This window comes from Sinocyclocheilus rhinocerous, unplaced genomic scaffold (genome assembly GCF_001515625.1).
Source record: "Sinocyclocheilus rhinocerous isolate Xijiao unplaced genomic scaffold, SAMN03320098_v1.1 scaffold1275, whole genome shotgun sequence".
In the NCBI taxonomy this organism is placed as follows: Eukaryota; Metazoa; Chordata; class Actinopteri; order Cypriniformes; family Cyprinidae; genus Sinocyclocheilus; species Sinocyclocheilus rhinocerous.
This window is the reverse complement of record NW_015628268.1, coordinates 428,643-452,476: the sequence shown is the minus strand read 5'-3', so window position 1 is coordinate 452,476 and position 23,834 is coordinate 428,643. Positions and strand designations below refer to the sequence as shown.

Below are 23,834 nucleotides of genomic sequence, written 5' to 3'. Positions count from 1 at the left end.
ACATTTCCTCTTAATTTTGGACAAAATACCCCAGAAATCACACACGTCTGCAAGATGTCTATTAAAGATTGCTTAATCTGGAAAGCAACTGCTGTGTACAAACATCTGATAAACATCTTTAAGATGTCAGTTTTACATACATTCTAAATCATAAACATCTTAAAGACATCTTCTAAACATCTATTTGACATCTGATAGGAAACGTCCTAGAGACGAATTGCAGATGAGCAAACACTCTAAAAAATATGTGTTGCAGATGTAAATGCAGACGTCAAATAGACGTCTCTGTGATGTACGTGTGCTATCAGGGATGGGACATCTGATTATCACAGCAGTTGCTTATATCTGTTAATTGTTAATAAACTATAGCTTAAACTGATCTCTAACTTCGTTTACTTCAGTAAACACAGAAATGAACCAATCAACTGCACATACCTCTGCATGACTTGAACTGTGGACGAAAGCTGATGACGTAGCATCCAGGTAGGCATGCCCTCATGTGTTTATGATTGGTTGATTAATAAGCTTAAATCTGATTGGCTAAAGACTACGACTGATCTGGGTGGGAGGAGAGCGCTGCCAGGGAAGTCTCAAAAAAACACACACACACACATACACAAATCCAAGGTGATTCACACATGAATGACGATTTGTACATTCAGAGTCAAGGATATTCTCATAAATTTTAAAGATTCAAAACTTGTTGTGCACAGTTGTATATCTATGAATTGTGTTTTGCATTTGTGAAATGTATTTTATGAATAATTTTATTTTGCGCACATGAATTGCTTTTTGTGAATATATTTTTTCACGCACATGAATTGCTTTTTGTGCACATGATTTTAGTTTCATGCATGTGAAATTGGCTACACGTGTGCATCGTGTTTTTTTGCGTGAACTATTAATGAGACGTTTCTGCTTAGGGTTTTTCCTATAGATAGTCATTTAAAAAAAAATGTAAACCTTAGTTTAAAATCACACAGTGCCCTGGGAGTTGTGAATATGCTAAATTCTAACAAATTGATTTATATTGACCAAATCAACTTAATGCGTCAGTAGTTTCAGAGTATATACAGATCTTTTTTTTGGATACCTAGTATAGCTGTTCCTACATGCAGTATCATGTAATGAGTATAAATGAGATGTTCACCTTTGTAAATAAGTTCCTAATTTCAGTTTATCACTCCTGTCAGCATCATGTTGGGCATCAGGGGTTTGGGGAACTCCAAGCTAAAACCATACTGTATCAACCAGACAGCTCCAGTGCTCAGGATCTCAATCAAGCTCAAATCTTTCTGCAGAAAGTTGGACCTCAAACACAGACTGTGTGAATGTAGCCATGGCGACTGGCTAATGTGTTGTTGTGCAAGTGACTCAATGACCTGCACTGATTGTGTAAGGTCATTGCACAATGGCAATAAAATTCTGCAAACATATATATATATATATATATATATATATACTATATATATACACACACACACACACATTTCTCAGGAAGTGTTTAGTGTGACCACAAAGTGGTGCCATTGCATCAAGAAGAATGAATATTAACACATTCTTTATAAGCAATAAAAAAACAGAACTTTATAATTATAAATACCATAAATACACCGTCATCATCATCATCAGAGCTTATTCGTACATAACTGTGGGTGTATAAATACAAAATATTTTGTATTAAATACAAAAGATAGTTAAATGAATATACAAAAAAAGATAAATGAGTCAGTGTGATGAGCTGGTGTGTGTTAGTCTACCGGCAGACAGTATCTTTGGTTATATGGGGATATTCAATGTGTTTCTGGACAGGCACATTTGTAGCCGCCCATGTGTGGCGTTATTTTAATGACAAATGTCGAGAGCGCATTATTGTAGGGCGAAAGCACATTAATATAATGCGCGAGCGCGAATCTCTCCGCTCGACCGTGGATTTCCTTTGCTCTCGCACAAAACCGGACGCTCGCGCTCAGATACATGCTGCTCTCGCCCAGAGAGTGTGCGCGCGCTTAAAACATGTCTCTCCTCTCACTCAAACTGTGTCCTGTGCACTCTCAAATCTCTCTGTGCTCATGCACTATAGATATTAATTATTTTCGCACCTGAATCTTAAATCTTATGATTTAAGACAGAACTATTTAGATATGGGTCAGATGCACTATTCCCTAAACCCATATTTACGATTTGGAGACCAAATATAACAGCACCCCTGCTCTCGACAGACGGCACCCCAGTTGGGAAACACTGTACTAATCATCCAAGCACCCAATTCCTAGCCATTTCTATAGGTTACATTTCATTAACATTGCCAAATATTATTAAACAAAAAAGAAATGAAAGATCCATCTTTGATTGTCAAAAGAATTTCAGGTTCAGTTCACTCAGCCAATTACATTTCACGTAGTATTTTCATCGGTCAGTTGTGGAGGTCTGATTGGTTTAAGCTTTATTTATATAGCACCTTTTAATACAGTGTACACAAAGTAGCCTACTTTACAAAGAGGTGCATATGTGCATTCGCAGAAAACATCAAAATACAAAAATAAAAGAGATATAGTAAAACAAAGTAGCTACAAGTTTATGTTAAAACAAAAATACAACAGTAAAAAATCAAGGAAAGGCCCTGCACAAATCTGTTTTAGACTACTTTTTAAAAGTGCATAATGATAACTTTTGACAATGTTTAATTCAGGTGCGAAAATAATTAATATCTATAGTGCATGAGCACAGAGAGATTTGAGAGTGCACAGGACACAGTTTGAGTGAGAGGAGAGACACGTTTTAAGCGCGCGCCCGGTTTTGTGCGAGAGCAAAGGAAATCCGCGCGTGAGCGGAGAGATTCGCCCTCGTGCATTATATTAATGTGCTTTCGCGCTACAATAATGCGCTCTTGTCATTTGTCATTAAAATAACGCCATACCCATGTGGTTGATGCAGAGGTGAGAACAGTTGGCGTTCTTCAGTTCACACTCATTAACATCTGACAAATATAAGAAAAAAGAACACATAACAGCAACAATTCATCTTTCAATTAATATCTACACAGTTTTGTTTTGTGTATATGCATGCATGCATATAAGAATTTGAATTTCTCTGTGCTGGTAGGGTATGAATGTTTGTGTGCTGACCTTCACACTGGTGTCCATTAAGGCGCAGTCTGTATCCATGAGGACAGATACATCTGTAAGTACCTGGCAGATTTACACACTTCCACACACACCTGTGCAACAGTTTCTGCTGGAAGACCGCCGTCTCCTCACTCATTAATGTCTAAAACCAAACCACAAATACACCTTTTAGAATAAAAAATTCACTCATCTCAATGTTCATTAGCATAGAAATCATCTATTCATCTGGGGTTTCTAACAAGAGCTGCATAATAGATAAAAGTATAGTAGATCAAAAAACAGTAGAAAATGGTGAAAAAAGAAAGAAATCCTCCAAACATTTTTTATTTTAGTTATGTTTTCTGGTTTTAAGCCCGGGATACACTGCACGATTTTTGGCTAGTGATCCATCTTGATGTACCGGTATTTGTTTACCACTAGCGCATGCTGATGACGTTGCGCTAACGTGTGTCGCAGCCTACGATTCAATAGGTGTCATCATCGTACAGTCTACATGCTTGTCGTACCCAACTTTAAACGATCCATGTCGCACAATGTGATAAAGTAATGATCTTATAGGATTGCTAAAATCGTGCAGTGTATCCCGGGCTTTAGTCTACATATAGTAAGTCTGTGTAATAAAATGTATTGTAAATATGCTATTTTGACCCTATTATGACATAACTGGTTTGGTCTACAGGTGTGTCAGGACAAATTAACTTAAGATATGTAGATGACTGACCTACACAATGCCTATTGGTGCTGTCCAGTTGGTACCCTACAGGACACAAGCACTGGAAACTTCCTGGCATATTAATGCAGCCAAATACACAGAGAGCACTGCCAACATGTTCACACTCATCTACATCTGCAGAAATATTAACATTAACTATATTAAGATCATGGGGTTAAAGTATGTAATCAGAAATAGCATTTATTTATTGAAGAAATCTATATTAAAAAGGACAGATTATTATAAATCTAAAATGAAATATAATTATAAATATAATTTATATATTTTTAAAAAGAAAACACTATTATAATTATTTATTCTTTTTTATTTAATGTTTATTAATTATTTTTTATTTTATTTATTTATTAATTAATTAATTTTTTTTTTTTTTTTGCAATTCCGTTTAAGGCAACTAGTGGTTCTAAATGACACTGCAATTTTAAGAATGATTTTTGTCATTTGGCAGTGCATCAGCATACACCAGACACTGATTCACTCACAAGAGCAGGATGTCCCATCCGAAGAGAGCTGAAACCCTGGACTGCAACGGCACCTGTAGGAGCCCAAGGTATTTTGACAGACCTCCTGGCACAGGTGCAACTCCTCCACACATTCGTCCAAATCTAAAAATACCACAGACAGGCACATGAAAAGACCTGCATGCATTCTTACAAGCATGAACGCATGAATACAAACATTGATGAAGAGTGGAAGAATGATATCACACACATTCATCTATATATTTAATATGCAGATGCATGACCAAGTAAACAAATATACATTCACACAAGAAAACATTACTTGTCAAGGTGAGCTCAAAAGGGAAGTACTGCTGTGCAAAGAAGAATTATTGGATAACAAAATGTTTTGACCCTGTTTACACCTGTATTTAGCATTGTCCACTTGTGAGATCACTTCTTTATAGTGGAAAAAGGTTCTTCAGATTATCAAAATGTTCAAGAAAAAAAAAATTTTTTTTTAAAGAACTTATCGATAAAAGGTGATTTGAGAAACCCGAAATGGAGGAACCCTTTTGGAAATCTGAATTTTAAGAGTGTATACTGTTTTTTTTCTTCCTTATATGATAACTTTTAACTCTTAAAACACCATGTGAACCACACACACGTGTTGTACCTTGACTTTGAGCTCTATATAACAGCCATTTCCTGATATAGGTCAAGAATTCAAAGCCAGAGGGTAATGTTAAGTCATTGGTGACTTGTAACTTGTAGTGGAGTAATTTTCACTGTAAGGTATCTGTACTTTTACTCAAGTATGGTTTTTAGGTACTCTTTACACCTCTGGTCTTGAGTCATTCAGGGCTGAATCGACACGCACCACAGCTGGTTTGCAACCAAAACCATAAATCTATGACACACAGGTCAAGGATGCATAAACAAGCTGTTAACCTTGTGTCAGGACAACATCATGACGGAAAAAGAGAAAGCCGCCATTCCTAAAGTGGAAAACCTATAATCACTGGAGTCTGGATGTCTAAAGAATGCTATTCTGTGGTCGTATTGCAGCGATAATGATACCACAGTCAATAGACAACAAGATTAAATGTGCATGTGGTTCCTCTCTCACCTCGACAGGTGCGCTGATCCTCCAGAAGAAGAAATCCTGGTTTACAAAGACACTGGGCACGATTCTGTTCATTTCCCTGACAGATCTGAGAACATCCTCCATTGTTTAAAGAGCAAGGAGTTAAGTCTGAAATTAAAAGAAACATATGAGAAATTTAAGATCCAACTAGTGATGATCAAAGTCACTACACAGAGACAGTATGTTTTTAACTGCTTGTGAAACAGAAAGTGACAGACCAAGTTGTCGCTTTCAGATAATATAATTTAATTTACATGGTATGGTTTAGGTTTAGAGAACAGGACATGATTTGCTCACTGCTGAGAGTGAAATCCCACATCCACAGTGGCTTACAGATTCTCTGGCTTAATGAATTTACCTTGTGTAGACAGGAAACACTTTTGACAATTAAATGATGTTTAAAATTACTTTTTGCTTAACAAAAACAGCCCACTAAAGCACAGTGGTAAACTGAATTTGAGATATTTTTACGTGCATTTTTTAAATAAGATAATATGTTTAGCAGAACACCTGAGTTCAAAGCAGTAATATCCATCTGTATAAACATATATTCCCAGATGTGTCTGATGACGTTTAAAGCCATTCTGAGGCCCTCGGTGTTGAACATTTCTGCCTGTCATCTGCTTAGAGAACTGATGAGCAGGATATTACAAAGATGTCAGATATCTACAGACATGTAAGATTGGAGGGTGGTGACAGGAAAGAGTTAATATGCTAAAAAGCGCCAATTCAATAAAAACAAGTAATAGGCTCATGAACAATGAATCTTCCCAGCAACTTTAATGTCTTCTGTGAGCACTTGTTTCAACCCCGTTAATGAACCCTTTCTTAAAAAAAACAAAGAATTTCTCTTCTGTCTCCTTAGGATGAACAGTTTATAACATTCCTGATTTGTATTCCTGATTTCTTTGGTTACAAGTATCTGATAAAACCCATTTCCACCACACAAGAAAAAAAACCCATAAAAAAATGCTTTTGTAAATCATCATTATGACAAAAAAATAAAAAGTATAAGATACTTAAAGTCATAATTATGAGATAAAATGTCATTATGATAAGTCAAAACTATGACATAAAAAGTCTTTAGATAAAGTTATTAGATAAAGACAATTATTTAGAATGTCATAAATACAACTTTTAGCAGTTATGCCTTTGTATGCAAATTTCAACTTTGTCATAATTATATTTTTTATCTCATAGTTTCAACCTTTTGTCATTATAATGATGTATCAAGGCATGTTTTTTCTTATGTGGTGGAAATGGGCTTCCATAGATAAATTAATACATTTAAATGTAAAATGTGAAAATGATCTTGTGTGCACTGCAGTTTCAAACAAGAATCTTGTGATTGCACAGTTCACATTACAAATTAATTCTAGATTATATCCTGCAAAAAATGAACACTACATATTTAGATCTAATATGTGTCATATCTCACCTAAGCAGAGAGGTGTTTGGCCACTCCATTGTGTTGACAATAGCTGTAGACGTCACCATTGGTCAGTGTGTATCCAGGGTAACACGCATACTGAATATAATGCTTATACTGAAGTGGGTCAGGATTCTTTATTGACCGAAAGTAGAATGTTCTGTGAGAAGGAAACGGAGGGTAGAGAGTCGACACACTGGACGACGTACCCTGGTTGAAAATCTTGGAAGATCTTTCCATGCTGAAGGATCAAATGTTTGTTTGGGGTCACTCTGATTGCTTTTTTCATTTACTTGATGATCATCAGTAGTGTCAGTGAAGTGGTGGACATCTGTTGTAGCCTTCAGATGCAGGCCAGACACAAGCTGGGTGGCTGACGTCAAGACCTCCATGCTAGATGATGTATATCCATTGGTATCTGGTGGTAGTGATGTCTCCTGGAGGTCTGGTCTTTGTTCAGAGTCCTTTGGATGTAGATGGAGCAGCAGACCCCAAATCAAGTGCAAAGGAAACAGACTCATGTTTAGACACCATAAAACCAGGATAACTTGTAGCTGAAGATGCAAAACTCTCAGTGGTGGGCTTTATATGGGTCTTCTTTAACAAAAGTCTCTGATTGTAAAAGGTCATCTGTGCCTAATGTGTTGATGTTTGGTGCAGGTGTAGCTGATATCCAGTGTGAATTATTTTTAATGTATTCTGGTGAAGTCTTAGCAGCTGAAATGACAGAGGCTCTTTGAAATAGTTTGTCTGGACCAAGCGAGGTCTGATAACCTTTTTTATTTCTTCTGTATGCTTCAGTAAATGTTCGATCCATGATATTGACTTGCTGAGTGTCCATCGCTGGAATGACGAAGCTGGTTGGGGCGGTGCTCAAAAATGAGGATTCAAGAAAAGAACTGGCTAATGAGATCGTGTTGACATTTGCAGATGCCACTGTCACAGATTTCTCAAGATCAGAGTTCTTGATTGGATCCTTGAAGTTTTCAAGGTTGTTGATTGGCTCAGCCTTTCCACTGTCCTGTGTTTTGTCAAACAATAGAATCTTTGAGGGCTTTTTCTCTACTGGTTTCCTAATATTTTTCTGCTTGAGGTCTGTAAAGTCAAATCTGATGTGAGGGACCCCAAGCAACGCTGTTTTTAAAAAAGCATCCTTGGGAGCGGTAATTGCGAGGGTGTTTAAATGGCTACGTAAGTGAACTTTTAGGCTTGTTGGAAATCATGGCCCTGTGCTGAGACAGGATCATGTAAAGACTCTTGCTTCAGATGAAGAACACTCATGATATCAGCCACTGTAGGAACCAAGAAACAAACCATAAGGAGAAACATGAAGGTGCCAAAGCAAACAGACGGTCAATTGTACAGGAAGTCATTGTAGCAGTGATGTAAAAACAATAAGGCAAATAATGGTATATGTTAATAGATCAAAACGCTTTGGCATTTACGCTTGATTCAGATGACATACCCTTGCAAACAGGCTTAGTGCCGTTCCAGCTTTTCCCCTTGCAGAAGAGAAGCGCAGATCCAAACAAACTGAATCCAGTGTTACAGCTGAAGAAGGCCAGAGATCTGTCTTCAGAAACCACAGAACTACCATGCAGGAGATCACCAAGGCTGGGGCATCCTGATGCTGGGGTACAAAACAACTTTTGGTATGGCTAGAAGTATTAGAGACTATAAAACATAACTTTAACTACGGAAGTTTATTTTAAACAAGCTTTATCACTTGACAAATCTCAAAGAGATTCATCTGCTTCATGTCCAAATTTCTCAGTACAAAATAAATGTATGCATTTTCACAAACATGAATTTATGAACCCACACACAGCGGTGGGTCTCTGGCCCATTGTCCAGACACACAGCTGCTAGTACGGTAACCGTGAATCCGGAATCCTGGATTACAGGTGAAGGTAACATACAGTCCTCCATAACGGAAAAACATATGGCCATTTTCCAAGTGCCCAAAGCCAATGCAGCCTTTGCCAGCAAGGTCTAAGCGAAAACCATCAGAAATCATCATATACATGCACACGGACCAATTTTTGAACTTTAGACTATATCACAATGTTAATCAAGGGCAGACTGAAGGTCTGAAAAAGTGCTAAAAATAAATTATTTACTTAATGTGATAATATAAATTTTACTACTGTAGGAGCTTCATCTGAATTAATATACAATGTCAATTACAACACAGATGTCTAAATCATGATACTGTACCTGGAGTTTGCGTCCAGAGCTTGGACAAAAATACACATAGCAGTGCAGATCTCCAACCTAGCATGACTGAGAAAATTCCACCTTAAAAAAAAAAGAGGCTGTGGAAATCCTAAAAGTGTCAGACTGTAGATGAAGATCACTCTGAACAGTAGAGAGAGGAGTCTTCAACAGATGAGACAAGAGAGAAGGGAAAGAGAGAGAAAATGGGAGGAGACACAAAACAGAATAACTAGAGTTTAAAACCTCCTGGACACTCCTCTTCAAAACAGGACAAAAACATAGAAACTTTTATTTTTCATAGGAATTTTTCTTGTTAAGAGGAGCAACACAAGTCAGGCCAGATGACTTCAGATAAAACCACTGCATAAAACCCTTTTACCTGTGAGAATGCAGACCAGTGTTATTTTTTGAAGTATTATTATACTATTAATATTTTGATAATGATATAACGATCACACTGATGTAGACCAAGTAATGGGATCAGAACCTATTGTCTGCCAAAATAAACAAGAGGAGTCTTCAACAGATGAGACAAGAGAGAAGGGAAAGAGAGAGAAAATGGGAGGAGACACAAAACAGAATAACTAGAGTTTAAAACCTCCTGGACACTCCTCTTCAAAACAGGACAAAAACATAGAAACTTTTATTTTTCATAGGAATTTTTCTTGTTAAGAGGAGCAACACAAGTCAGGCCAGATGACTTCAGATAAAACCACTGCATAAAACCCTTTTACTTTTACCTGTGTGAATGCAGACCAGTGTTATTTTTTGTAGTATTATTATACTATTAATATTTTGATAATGATATAACGATCACACTGATGTAGACCAAGTAATGGGATCAGAACCTATTGTCTGCCAAAATAAACACTGTGTACTAAGCACTAAATATGTAAGGATATTAGATGTGATTTAGTAGAGTACAGATAAGAGTTCTACCCCTTAACTTTACGAAACACATCATGTCTGGTGAGGGCATAAATTGACGTTTTAGGTTTGATAATAAAAGACGTTGCATTGTAAACCATGCACAAGATGAAAACAGAGCAATTAATATCAGAGAAACATCTACAACAGAAATGACTCATGACTCAAGGTGAAGTCACAATTATAGAGTTATGTACTGCTGAACACTTATACTGCACTTGTGAATTACAGTGCAACAAAATAGCTGTGACTGTTTTTAATCTATGCATTTTTTCAGTATATCTGAACAATTTTTCTCATTCATTTATATAACAAAGGGCAGGAAGATTTAAAACTCTTACCTTTATGAAAAATGTGAATCCTGGAAAACGAAAATGAATAACTTCTTACTGTGCCCATAAGTTGTTAAAAAATAAAGATGAAGTACCAAAAATGATTTGTAAATCTGCCTTGTCTGTAATCTGCTCATCCAGAATTAACCCTGCTGCTGCTCTTTGACATCTAGTTTATGCACCACCCTGAAGGCCTCCAGGAACTCATTAAAATCAATGCTGCCATCTTTGTTAAAGTCTATGCTTCGAGCCATGTCATCTATAGTCTGGTCATTCACAGCCACCCCCAAATGAGAACTGAAGAGCTTCCAAGTCTGACGAAACTCCTCGATGGAGATCTGACCTACGTGTGAAGGTGGAGAGGTGGGTTATGATCAGCATAAGATAACCAGCATTAATCTCAGTGAACAATCAGGAAAGCGGTGACACTAACCTGAGTGGTCCTTATCTATGATGTTAAATATTATCTCTAGGTCAGTTCTATACCTATAAAGAGTTTCAGCCAAGTTTGGTGTTACCTAAAAACAACAAAAAACATCTATTTAAAAAAAATAGATTGAATTGTGAAGTACTATATTTTCAATATAAAAGCCAAAGTGAAAAATCTCTGTGAAAGCTTGGCAGTATGACATCCACATATCAGGTAAAAAAATTGGCAAACAAATTTTTCATATTGGCTGTTTTACAATGTTCATTACTTCTCATATATAAAGTAATTAATTCACTTGATTAAAGTGATATATAATGTTAACGTGATATAGAATTACTCATACCGTGACATAAGATTTTGGTCATACCACCCACCCTTACATAACATAAACATAGATTAAGATAGTGACCGGAGGGATGGGCTCTCCAAGGCTGATGTCCTCAAAGCAGGATTCATACTCTACATTGCCATCTGCACCAAGACGGGCCAGGCGTGGGCGCAGGGTTCTCCATGGCAGATCCAATCGAAGAACAGACTCCACCACCTGTGCCCACTCGCTAGTGGAGATGCGACCTGCAAGTGAAGGAGAGAAGAACAATTTTAGTTTAACCTCCCAATTATAAATTACCTGCATAATATAATATACGTTTGGGGTCAGTAAGATTTTTTTCTTGAAAGAAATTAATACATTTATTCAGCAAGAATGCATTAAATTGCTAAATAGTGATATTAAAGAAATGTATAATGTTTCAAAAGATTTCTATTTCAAATAAATGCTGTTCTTTTGAACTTTCTATTCATCAAAGAATCATGAAAAAAATGGTTTCCAGAAAAAAAATATTTAGCAGCACAACTGTTTTCAACATAGATAAGCATATTGGAATACTTTCTAAAGGATCGTGTGACACAGAGGACAGGAGTAATGGCTAAAAAAAAAATTCAGTTTTGCCAGCAGGAATAAATTACATTCTAAAAAATATTTAAATAGAAAACATTTATTTTATATTGTAATGATATTTCATTGTTTTACTGTTTTTTTTGTTTTTTTGTTTTCAAATAAATGCATCCTTGGTGAGAATAAAATACCTTTCAAACCACTTAAAAAATCTTACAGACCCCAAATTTTAATATAATATAATATAATATAATATAACCTGTGTTGTCTATGTCATACTGTTGAAAGGCAGCCATTAGCTCAGAGCGGTGAGCATACAGCTTCTCTTTCAAAGCCCTGAGTGCTGAACCTTCTGCTACACGAACCCTGAAATACACACACAAACAAACTACATGTAATATGGATGCACACATTAGCATGAGAACCTCCACCTATAGAGTCACACAGTTTCATATACTTAACAGCTACTAGCGAAGAGAGAGTACCTCTGATGGAGTGTGAGTTTTCTGGTGCTCCGACTGACTTGATACTGGAAGAAGCGTGGGACCAATTCAGGCCCCAGTTTGACATACGCCCCACGATTACTGCCCTCTTCGTAGTAGTTAGATGCAGAGAAAATAGTGATAACCTTAAATAAAAAAAGAACAATTCCTGAAATAATGCTGGAATCAAAAATATACTGTACAGACCTCTTAAAATCAAAACTGAACTGTTGTGCCCTTTCGTTCTTTTGCTTTGTCATCTTTGTCCTCAACCTGCCAGTGTTCTTATAAAAACTGACTATACTGCAGCTTTACAGGACTGTAAGAGACCTCTGAATAGATTTTTATGAGAAAAGCTGAAACGTGATGTTGATACCGTGACAGAAGGGATCATGTTTTGTGTGGATCAAGGCTTCTGTGTTCACCTGTCCATTGTGGCAGAGCTCATAGCCCTCCTGTTTACATTCATGTGATCTGATGAGCAGACAGAGGCCATGTTTCTGCAGCAGCGCCTGTGTCACGTCTGGCCCAAAGTAACAGCCACCACCGCGAAAAGAATTCGGGCTGCAGCCATTTTGATTTTTAGGGTCACTCCAGAGAATATCGACAACCTGTATCAGACAAATTAAGACCATGTGAAATAAAACATATTTGAAAAGCATCTTCTTATACTTTTCCATCATTGTTCCAGTCATTTGTCTATTTTTAAATGTTTAGGAACTACTAAATGATTTTAAACAATTTTTATAGAGACCAGTGCTATTATTATTAACTAAATCATTAACTAAAACTAAGTCAAAGGCTGAAAGAGATATAAAGACAGCAAAACACTTCAGGTCAGAAGTAGATTTTATACCTTGAGCCACAGTATTACAGGAATAGTTAACCCAAAATGTTGTGTCTGTCATCATACATTCACCTCAGTGTTGTTATTGAAATAAAGCTGAAATAAAATGTAAATGAAGTAAATTAAAGCTAAATAGAAATATTTTTAAAAAAATACAAAAACATAAAATTACTCAAACTAAAATGAAAATGAAAACTGAAAATACAAAAATAAATATATACATACACCGATGTGCATACATACATATACACATACACATATATATATATACAGTATATATATATAAACTTAGTATAACTGGAAGATTTTATATTGACCGTCTCTTGAAATAAAATGCCGATTGATTATTTCTAAGCACAAAACCCAAAGTGCCATGCTCTTTTATAATTCAAAAACAATTATTTTTGTGGAAGTTCAGTAGGTTGGTGCAAAATTCTCACATCTCCTGCAATAAAGTGAGTCATATTGTGTACTGGAGGTTTAGGCCAAATGGATTTCTAAGGCAGAACGTTTCCACATCCAAGAAAGAAGCTATTTGTCACACACTCTCACCGACAAAACACAGTGGGAACAGTTTCAACTCACTTGCTGCCATTCCAGTTCTTCTCTGGGTGGCTCAGGGGGCTCTAGGGAGACGAAGGAGTCCAGGAAGGGAACTTGGAGCACATCGGTGGGGCTTGGCAGACTGGGGGAAGGAGGAGGTCGACGTGAAGTGTTCCGTGATGAGACTCGGGGGGAGCACACAGACGATGAGGAGGATGAAGATGATGAAGACGAGGAGCAGCTCCCTTGTTTGGTGAAGTGCTTCTTTCTCCTGCGGGAGGCACGACTGGTGCGGCCTGAGGAGCAAGGGCTGTCCAACCGGGATCTGCCGCTTTGTCTGCTGCTGCTGCGACTGCATGTGTGAACGTTGAGATGATCAGCGCTGCGTTTAGGCAACCTGAGAGCAGACTTCACCTGCAAAGCAGACTTACATGTGAGGGATAAACCTTTTTTACATTACCCTGCTTACTACATCGCTACTTACCTAAACAAACAAACATGAACTATAGATTTAAACTGAAACTATTTTATGTAAGAAGGAAGCCTCTAAATAAAAGACCTACTTTATGTCTCGCAACTGTGCTCAGAAAATAAATAAATGGTGAATTATAGGTTTAAATGGAAATAATTTTATTATGTCAAAAGAAAGAATATAAATCCATCCGAACGTAAACAAAAGACCTACTTTATGCCTTTCAACAGTGCTCAGAAAGCCCAGATCAATTTTGTCCGATATGCCACCGTGAACAATAAGCACTTTGTTGTCGATGACAGTTGCAAGAGGTAGCAGGCTGAACACATCCTGAAGAATCTGTAGGATTTCCCTGCCATGAGTCTATAAAGAAAGCAGTAGAAGTTAATGTCCAGTAGGTGGCGGTGACATCTAATATTCGGCAGTAAACTTTACAAGTAAATTTTTTGTTTAACTTTTATTACGCCCTTTTAAACAAGCAATTATATATTTAAAGTAATTTAGAGAGTTTTAAGGCTATCTATTTGCAGCTGCTTTAAAGATTGGGAAAAAAATTTCTAATAATTTTTAAATACTACAAAACTTTTAACAAACCTACATTTAACTTACCTATAATCAAAACATTATTACACAAAAAAAGCACAAATACAAATATACCTTATACTTCTGCATGACTTCTCTTGTGAATCCATATCTGCAAGAACATATAAAGCTTACACACTAATATAAATCATACTTTTAATTCAGTTTGAAAAAAGAAAATGCTTTCTGAGGACATCCTACTCATGGTATACCATGACTAGAAAACTTTTTTGACTACCAGAATGCATAGACCATGAAAAAACTTTGTATTGCCTTATTAAAATTCATGCCTTCATTAGAAGTCTTCATGAATGGGTGATCAAGCATGTTACCTGAGGTTCATGATGTGGTCCTCATGGTTGCCTCTGTTCAGATGCATGTGGTCGGGGTAGAGCAGTAGGAAGGCAAACAAAATGATGATAATCTCTGTAGATTTTTTTCCTCGATCCACAAAGTCTCCATTGAATATGTAGGGGCTCTCCGCGGAGGGAAGGCCATTCTGGGTATTAAGGCAATACATCTTAAATGTAATAAGTCACAAGTGATGCCCAAGTGGCTTTAATGAACTCATTCTTTGGCTTTGCTTAGGTAGATTACCCCTGCACCAATATGCTAAAATGTAATTACAAGAAATAATATTCTAGATCTAAGCAATCAATCTGCATTTACCTTGTAAAATATAAGCAGTAAGTCATCCAGTCTACCATGCAGATCGCCTGTGTGAAAGAGAAAGTTGGCATATAAACACTGTTTATCATTCCAGGAAATGAAAATCAAATGTTGGAATCTGTGATGAAAATATGCAAAATATAAACACTTTAAATGGCACAACTCAATCTCTTTTAGAGTATTGCAAGATGGGAATTCAGTTATTCATGCATGCTTTTCTGTACTAATTTAATCTGGAGCGCTGTTGAGTATGAAATGGTGCAAGTTGGCTGCGAGGAGCCCATCGAGGTACACTGAAGTGCTTTATGAAGTGCAAAATAAATAAGCACTCATTCATTCATGCTGCCATCACTAGTTTTCCTTACAAGCTATCAAAAATATTTCACATATCTCAAATGCACTGCTGCAAAGAATCGGAGGTGGATTAAACAGTATAAAGTGTGTGTAGATGACCATTCTAGTTTTTCATAAAATATATAGTGTCTCACCACATATAGTTATCTCTTTGGCATAGGACGTCGACAGGTATATGACGTTTGGCATCTGCTTTAAGAACTTCTTCGTTTCATGTAGTAGCTGCAGCACATATTTGCCGTGAAGAGTCTGAAAATGAGAAGTAGTCATACATTTATGTCACTGGATTTTTATGTTTGCATTTTCTAAAGTAAAAATCAGTAGAATAGTAGAATGGCTAGAACTGTAGAAAAGGAAAAAGGTTTTGATGTTATGATAATGTTTTGATGTTTATCAAAAAATATTCTGATAAAAAATAAATATTCACTATTTCTTTTTTTGAAAGAATTTAATACTTTTATTCAACAAGGATGCATTATATTTATCAAGTAACAGTAAAGACATTTATAATGTTACAAAAGATTTCTTTTTCAAATAAATGCCGTTCTTTTGAACATTCTATTCATCAAAAAAAAATTTTTTTTTAAATCCTAAAAAATTAATTACGGATTTCTTAGAAGGACAACTGTTTTCAGTATCAATAATAAGAAGAAGAAATGTTTTTTAAGCAGCAAATCAGCATATTAGAATGACTTCTGAAGCTTCATGTGACACTGAAAACTGGATTAATGATGCTGAAAATTCAGCTTTTCCATTGCGGGAAATTACATTTTAAAATGTATTAAAATAAACAGTTGTTTTAAATTGTAATCAAAATTTACAATATCATTGTGTTTACTGTATAAATGCAGTCTTGGTGAGCGCATTTTAAAAATCTTACCAACCTCAAACATTTGAGCATTAGTGTAGCACAATTTGAAAACCAATTAAAGTCTGCTAGACATAGATAAATAATGTACAAGATGAATTTAGTTTTTGCCAGAATTTGTTCAGACTATTAGTGAAAGTTTTATAGTGTTGTACCTGCTCCTCTTTAAAGGCGCTGAGCAGGGCATTGGTATCAGTCACGCTCAGCGGGAAGGAGAGACGAGGACCGCTGTATGATTCCGGCACGACAATCTGCTCGTACTTCAACTGCCTGGCCTCCTCAGTTAAAGGGTCAACCACAGAGTCCAGGAGGTGAGAGATCAAGTCTGGGGGAAAGAGAACATGGCTGCTGTTGTGACTATGTGGTAAGAATAAAAGAAGAATCATGGAAAGGAAGTGTGACATGCAACTTGATTATCTTGGTATGAATCGGTGTAACAACAAAGCAATGACAAAAAAATTTTGTGGTACATGGATGATGGAACATGGTATGGAAAATGCATCATCTCTGGAATTACAGCCTTTTAGATAGAATCATCAGAATCAGTCATAGAAGTCCAACCAACCTTTTAAAATGAAGTAGAAAAGGTTAAATGAATTTAAAAATCATGAAAAAAACTAAAATAAATCACCAGTTATGACCCAAAGCTTAACAATTTCCCATATAAAGTCATAAAAATGTTAAACTTTTTTCTCCATCCACACATCATGTGAGAACTATTCATTACTATAATGTGCAAAAACAGCAGCCTGATAAAAAAAAAAAATGTAAATGTGAATCACAAAACACACTGAAACATCAAAAGGTTTGTGTTATTGTTAGGCAGCGCTGGGCATGTGGCACACAGAAACATGAATACAGGCGGACAGGCATATCTGTTTCTGTTTTCAGTTATTAAATAAATGATTAATTCTCAACCTGGAGTCTATTATGAAAGGCCTATTTTGATTGCCCATCAAAATATCCAGCTCACAGTGCCATAACACAATGTAGCATACTTCAATTTGCATAGCGTCTGGCCCTGCACAGGGATTTGAGGAGTGCTGACCCATTGTGTCATTCTTGAAAATGTAAATTTGCAGTGTTTTCCATAAATGTATGCAGAGAGAGTTGAATTTCAGGAACAGATGTTTGTATTGAGGAGAGAGCTAATGCAGAATAATTTTTTCTTGCCTTGATTTAGCCAATATCTACTGGACATCATTCCCTGCTTCCTTAGATTGCTAATGACAAACAAGCATTATTAAGCTCCATTTGGAGCTCTACTATCTGGCAAAACGTGAAAGGTATTTACATTTTTGTGGTCAGTGATGCTGTGGCAGAGTTTGCCAGTTAAGAATGTGGATTCATAAAGGAGACAAAATTTCCAGAAATTGGATAAAGCCAATAATCAGGCAATATTCAAGCCTTTTCTGTGATTTTGAGTAAAAATCTGCAGATACACTAATGTTCAAATGTTTGGGGCAAGTAAGATTTTTTTTTTAAATAAATAATTTTTTTCCATCAAGAATGCATTATATTGAACAAAAGTGACATTAAAGACATTTATAATGTTACAAAAGATTTCTATTTCAAATAAATGCTTTTTCCCCATTTTTCTGATGAGCATATAAGAGAACCAAAAAAAAGAGAAACTTGCCAACTTTAAATGTATATAACATCACTCTATAATTTTTTTCTGCTTAGTGCTCAGAACCCATGGCACACATTGAAGCTCCACTATAGCTGTGATTGCAGACTTTTCAATAATAAATATGAAGATACACTTTACCATACTATAATAATATGCTTCCTAATTGCCATCAGACAATGATTCTGGAGCCACAGAAACAAGAAGCTGAACATGAAAACCATCCAATCCAAGCCCAAGATACATGATTACCTGACAAACCCAGTCATGTGCACTTGCGGCCCGACTCAATAGGAACTGATTAAACACAGTTTTCCCCAAGGCAAGCCAATTTAGTGTCATCACAGGCTAGAGCAAAGAACCTCCATGTGAAGAATATAAAATAGTAAAAAGTTCATTATTGGGTAAAACAACTGAAAATTTTACCCATGTAGTTTTCATACTATCATGATTTTTCAAAAACATTAGAAGAACATTCTATGCTCTTGCTTTTCCTACTGCGTTCTCTGTGATCTCTGAGTTTCTGCTGTTCTGCTTGACTAAAGATGGGACTAATTGTCTTCTGTAATTCTGCACTTTGGACAGCTGCCCGTGGAGGCTGGCTGCTGCATTTCTGGCTCTCTCTGCATTACCACCACTCAAAATGGGATCTCCCAAGGTTGCTAAGCAACTGTCTCTATATAGCATTTTTTGGAATCACTGAAAGGATAGGTGTGCAACACTCCAGAGGGAGATCGTTTGATGCAAAATCACATGAGCTATGGGCTTTACAAAGATGAGCTGAGGGCAGCCGAATTAAGACAATGAAATAAAAATCACTAAAACCACCATGGCTCAACCAATAGTTCATGGGATCTATCTGTTCATCTGACCAATAACAAATGGGACCGTTTTAAACAATTAGTTATTTTGGTGATTCAATTTGGTGATGCAAAAATAACACTTTACCTTATAGAAGCCTTTGTATTTTTGAATGTGACATTTATTACCTGGTCCATTCCCATTCATGTGTGTGAAGTTGTCCAACATGAAACTGAAGAAACTGGAGAGCTATAAAAATTTTAAAAAGATGAGTTTTAATATCATTACAAGTTTATTAAGATTAAGGGGAGATATTTGTTTGTGGTTTTTTCTATGTGTGGACTGGCCATATTAATCAAGTGGCTTTTATACCTGTAGCTGGTCCTGTTCCCCTGCATACTCAATGGACTGAAAGATGTTCCATGTATAGCGTCTTCTCATCTCCAGGCGAGCAACATAGCGTCTGTACCAACGCTGGATCAGTATGGCAGCTTTTATAGCTATGTTAAGAACACACAAAGAATGCAAGTGGCTGGTGTAAACAGTATCCTTGAAGTCATATTTCTGTAACCACATAGACAAAAACTAATTGGGAAGAGAAATGCAGGCAATGAGGGTTTCCAATGGACCAAATATGCATACTTCCCTACTTAGTATGCAAAACGCAGTAATATGTCTGCACCTGGAATCGCATACTTTCCTATTACATAGTAGGTGAAAAACAGTGTGTGAAATTAGAAGTTAGAGGTCCAAATTCACAGTACTCATACAACAGTATGCAAAAAGCACCCGGATGACTTACTACTTCCGGCGAGATTCTGAAGTGTGCATACAATGGACCCTTTACTATCCCATGAGACCACGGGAGAGGATTTGTCAATGGCAGTAAAGTGATGCAAAACTGTCACATTTTAATGACAACATGGTGAATGTAGTACATCTGTATTTTACTCATACTACACACAGTAAATATATAGAACTTACTTTTTAGCTGACACTATTTAATTACTTATCCAAAAGAAGCACCTACTCAGACAGTATGCGATTTCAGACACAACCCCTGTCTAATTATGCAGTATTCATGAAACAAGACCCTGGTTGACCTACTACATCCTCTAAGAGTGTACAACCATTGGACACTTTGCCATCTCATGAGGCAATGGAAGCTGCAAAGCTGTCAGATTAAAAAAGAAAAAAAAGAGAAAGAGAAAAAATAGAACACCTCTTTTTAAGTGTAAGTGCTTTGGTATAAAGAAGGTTGCTCCTCATGGTTAAATTTTACTTGTTTAACAACACCTGAGTGAATTATTTTTGAGAACATATGAGTCAAAAGATACCAACATGGCAAATGTAGAATTTCTGGGAAATATCTCCACATATACAGAGAAATTAAACATGAAAGATTTTAAAAAATTCATTTTAGGACAGCACCGTAGCAACCCTTCAAAGATGTTCTGTTGCTACAGCTGATTCCCCTTTGTCTCATCAGATTCACACTGTAGTACATCTGTATTTTACTCATACTACACACAGTAAATATATAGAACTTACTTTTTAGCTGACACTATTTAATTACTTATCCAAAAGAAGCACCTACTCAGACAGTATGCGATTTCAGACACAACCCCTGTCTAATTATGCAGTATTCATGAAACAAGACCCTGGTTGACCTACTACATCCTCTAAGACTGTACAACCATTGGACACTTTGCCATCTCATGAGGCAATGGAAGCTGCAAAGCTGTCAGATTAAAAAAGAAAAAAAAGAGAAAGAGAAAAAATAGAACACCTCTTTTTAAGTGTAAGTGCTTTGGTATAAAGAAGGTTGCTCCTCATGGTTAAATTTTACTTGTTTAACAACACCTGAGTGAATTATTTTTGAGAACATATGAGTCAAAAGATGCCAACATGGCAAATGTAGAATTTCTGGGAAATATCTCCACATATACAGAGAAATTAAACATGAAAGATGAAAAAAAATTCATTTTAGGACAGCACCGTAGCAACCCTTCAAAGATGTTCTGTTGCTACAGCTGATTCCCCTTTGTCTCATCAGATTCACACTACCATGTTAACATCACGCTTTAATGCACATACAGCTCTTGGTACAGGGACACTTGCATATTTTCCAGAATACTTGAGTGCAAAGACTGTGCTAAAAATACACCTCGTCTCAGGAGGTCAATATCACAGGTGCTAATTAAAGAAGTGCTAAGAGCAGTTAAGAAGAAAGAACACAATTCAGACGTCAGAGACAAGGCTTTGCTCAAGAGTACACATCCATACAGAAATTATAAGCTGTGTTCGAGAAGGATGGGAGAATTGCTCATCCATTTTATTTATTCTAAATGCACAGAGAAAACTCACACCCATTGGTTTACCGCAAAAATATATGGTAAACCATCTAGTTTGTACTTTCAAAAAGATGTAAACAAATCTACACTGTGCACATACAATTGTGCTTTTATGCCAACAAGTACTTCTCTATAGCCACAAATGAGACACAGACAGTGATGACAGATGCTGAAGAAAGTGCCTTACTCAGAGCTGGGCTGGGCTGCTTGATGGAGCCATCTGTGTGAGAGGTGATTAAATTAAATTGAATAAATTAAATAACACCTTGGGGGTGGAAAAAAAAACAACAGAAAAAGATAGAACTGGGGACTAAATGCAATGCAAGCACTGCCATATTTTTTTACAAATAAAAAAAATGCAAACTTCTTGAAACCAGGGTTGTTGCAAATGGTAGAGGAAAAAGAGGTTAATTATTGAAAATCACATTAAAGCATTAGGGACGAAGAATCAATATTTACCTGTTTCTGAGGGGCGTGTTTGGTTCTCAACTGCAATGGATGTGCCACATCCCATGATGGCACTGCTTGCTTCTAGTCATGAATATCCGAAATTCTTGGGGTTCTCTTCTTCATTTAGTAACCAGAAATGTCTGTGCAAAGAAATAACAGAATAATTGTTCCTAAAATAGCTTAAACTTAATCAGTACAGTACCAATACTGCAACCACATATTCAGGACAGAGGGTAACATAGTTTCATAAAAATACATTTGAACACCAATCTGAATATTGTGGAGATGCATCCTCATGGCTATTGTTGCCACTATTAATAAAACAGACCTAATATTTCAGTGCTATTTTGATATATATTCATAATGAAGTGAAATGGCATTAGAAAAAAGCAATACTGCTTGAAATTAATCCAGCATCACTATAATGTTCCTCTGTAGAATAAAGCAACAAAAGATACTTACTGCAAATCATGCTGGACTTTAATCAGTGCCCCTAAAGAGCCTTTCAAAAGGCCCTTTTAACAGTGATCAATCTCTGGGAGGGGACACAGGGAGAGATATGAAGACTGTTGATTGTCACCTTCACAGTGTTAGAAATATTATAATAATAGTAATAACAATAATTTATTATTATTATTATTATGTGTCTTTATAGTTTAAATATGTTGCCCCAACTTCTGTCTCCTCAGACATGCTTATCATTTTTAAGTCACATGAATCTCTTTAAGAGGCATTAAAACATTATTGACACGGTCTTTATTCCTTAACGACAAAAAACTGCAGAATAAACAAGCGGAACAAACAATCGTACAATTATGCGCGGAACACAAACAAAACACTGCAAGTTACCTTTCCGTTGTCCATCATTCAGTACGACATCAAATACGCTGAGAAATTAGGGTTGGATAAGAAGTAGATGATGAAAAATCAAACATTAATTTCCAAATGTGGAGGGATGCAATAGATAAACACCACAAGTGTCAGATAAACCTAGCTTTGCATTAAACGCCGTGGCAGTCTGACGAATGACGATTGGAGAGCACATCTCACTGACTCGCGTGAGTCTAGTGAGGAGGTTTTGATTCATCCCAGTGACTCGAATCGTTTGGATCCGTTCAGTAAATGATTCATTCACTGATTCGTTTATTAACCCTCGTTAATATATTCGTTTATATTCTTATATATATATATATATATATATATATAGTATGAAAAACGCCTTGGTCGTCTTCAGTCAACTTCTTGATTCACATTTATTGTGGGCAACTTTCATAATCTTGCATTTGTTAATAAAATATTTCGCAAGCAAAATAATTAAGTTGCAAAGAACGTAAACATTTTCATATTGCTTCTCTAAAGTGAAAAATACAAACAAAACATCTTTAAATGTCAAAGATCAAAGTAATTATGTTTACAGTGAACTGGCAAATGTCTTGCCAAGTTTTTCTTACGAGCACAAAGCCAAAAAAAAGATGCAAGACATTTTCTGGTTGTGAGTCACAGAAAGTACAGTTCACATCTATACTTAATTTGTATTATTCACGGTCTTGTAGTGTAGACGTGACGTGACGTATGTTTTGCAAAATGCGAGCAATCATCCAAGAAACGAGGAAAAGCCTCTCAAGGGGTTTGAAGTGTTTTTAAATTACGCCAGGGCACCATCAATTTAAGCAGAGGGCTTCCACCCCTTTTTGACTAACGTTAGTGGCAAAAAACACGTACTGCAAAGAATCAAATATTCCATATATAAATAAGTCATACATGCCAGCGTACAGTTGTTACGACAGTAAACAAACCCTCACTATTTTAACAAAAGGCTTTTATTTCAACAGTTAAATATTTACAGATCCGTTAAAATAGATACACTCAAAGCGTCTGTTAAAAAGATTCAAGCGCCTGCCAGCGGAGCTGGATTTCTGCGTCGTCTCATCTGATCCCAGGCCTCCAGAATCTCCCTCCTCGAGACGGTTCTGTGGCGGCTGAAACAGGAGAGACGCGCGGCCTCTGACCCCAGTCTCTGCAGCAAATATCTGCTTACGCTCTTGGCCTCATGAACGCGTCTCACTGCCGTCTTATTGACCTGTGCATGAAAGCCAGTTGTTTTTAT

At 36.5% G+C, this 23,834-nt stretch overlaps 1 protein-coding gene and 1 pseudogene across 1 annotated transcript; both read right to left on the bottom strand.

Annotated features, from left to right (window-relative positions):
- Positions 1-1,686: 1,686 nt before the first annotated feature.
- Positions 1,687-10,403, bottom strand: LOC107737219 (uncharacterized; annotated as a pseudogene).
- A 74-nt stretch (positions 10,404-10,477) lies between these two features.
- LOC107737217 (serine/threonine-protein phosphatase with EF-hands 1-like) lies at positions 10,478-22,744 on the bottom strand. Its single transcript, XM_016548669.1, has 19 exons — positions 22,577-22,744; positions 22,190-22,262; positions 21,737-21,867; positions 21,465-21,497; positions 19,296-19,423; positions 19,112-19,172; positions 16,648-16,817; positions 15,759-15,873; positions 15,271-15,317; positions 14,934-15,100; positions 14,677-14,713; positions 14,233-14,382; positions 13,590-13,961; positions 12,583-12,768; positions 12,161-12,303; positions 11,935-12,041; positions 11,190-11,353; positions 10,784-10,868; positions 10,478-10,693 (listed from the first exon to the last, which is right to left on the bottom strand). Exons 3-19 carry the CDS (start codon positions 21,789-21,791, stop codon positions 10,494-10,496), a joined length of 2,220 nt encoding a protein of 739 aa, XP_016404155.1. The 5' UTR covers positions 21,792-21,867; positions 22,190-22,262; positions 22,577-22,744; the 3' UTR covers positions 10,478-10,493.
- Between the last annotated feature and the right edge of the window lie 1,090 nt (positions 22,745-23,834).

What these genes read in the sequence shown, in the direction of transcription:
- LOC107737217 (XM_016548669.1), bottom strand. Translation starts at nt 21,791, where the DNA reads ATGGGATGTGGCACATCCATTGCAGTTGAGAACCAAACACGCCCCTCA. An exon ending in CAAAGAGATAACTATATGTG is followed by an intron (nt 15,318 to 15,758) that starts GTGAGACACTAT and finishes TCTTTCACACAG; the next exon opens with GCGATCTGCATGGTAGACTG. An exon ending in AAGAACTGGAATGGCAGCAA is followed by an intron (nt 12,769 to 13,589) that starts GTGAGTTGAAAC and finishes TGTCTGATACAG; the next exon opens with GTTGTCGATATTCTCTGGAG.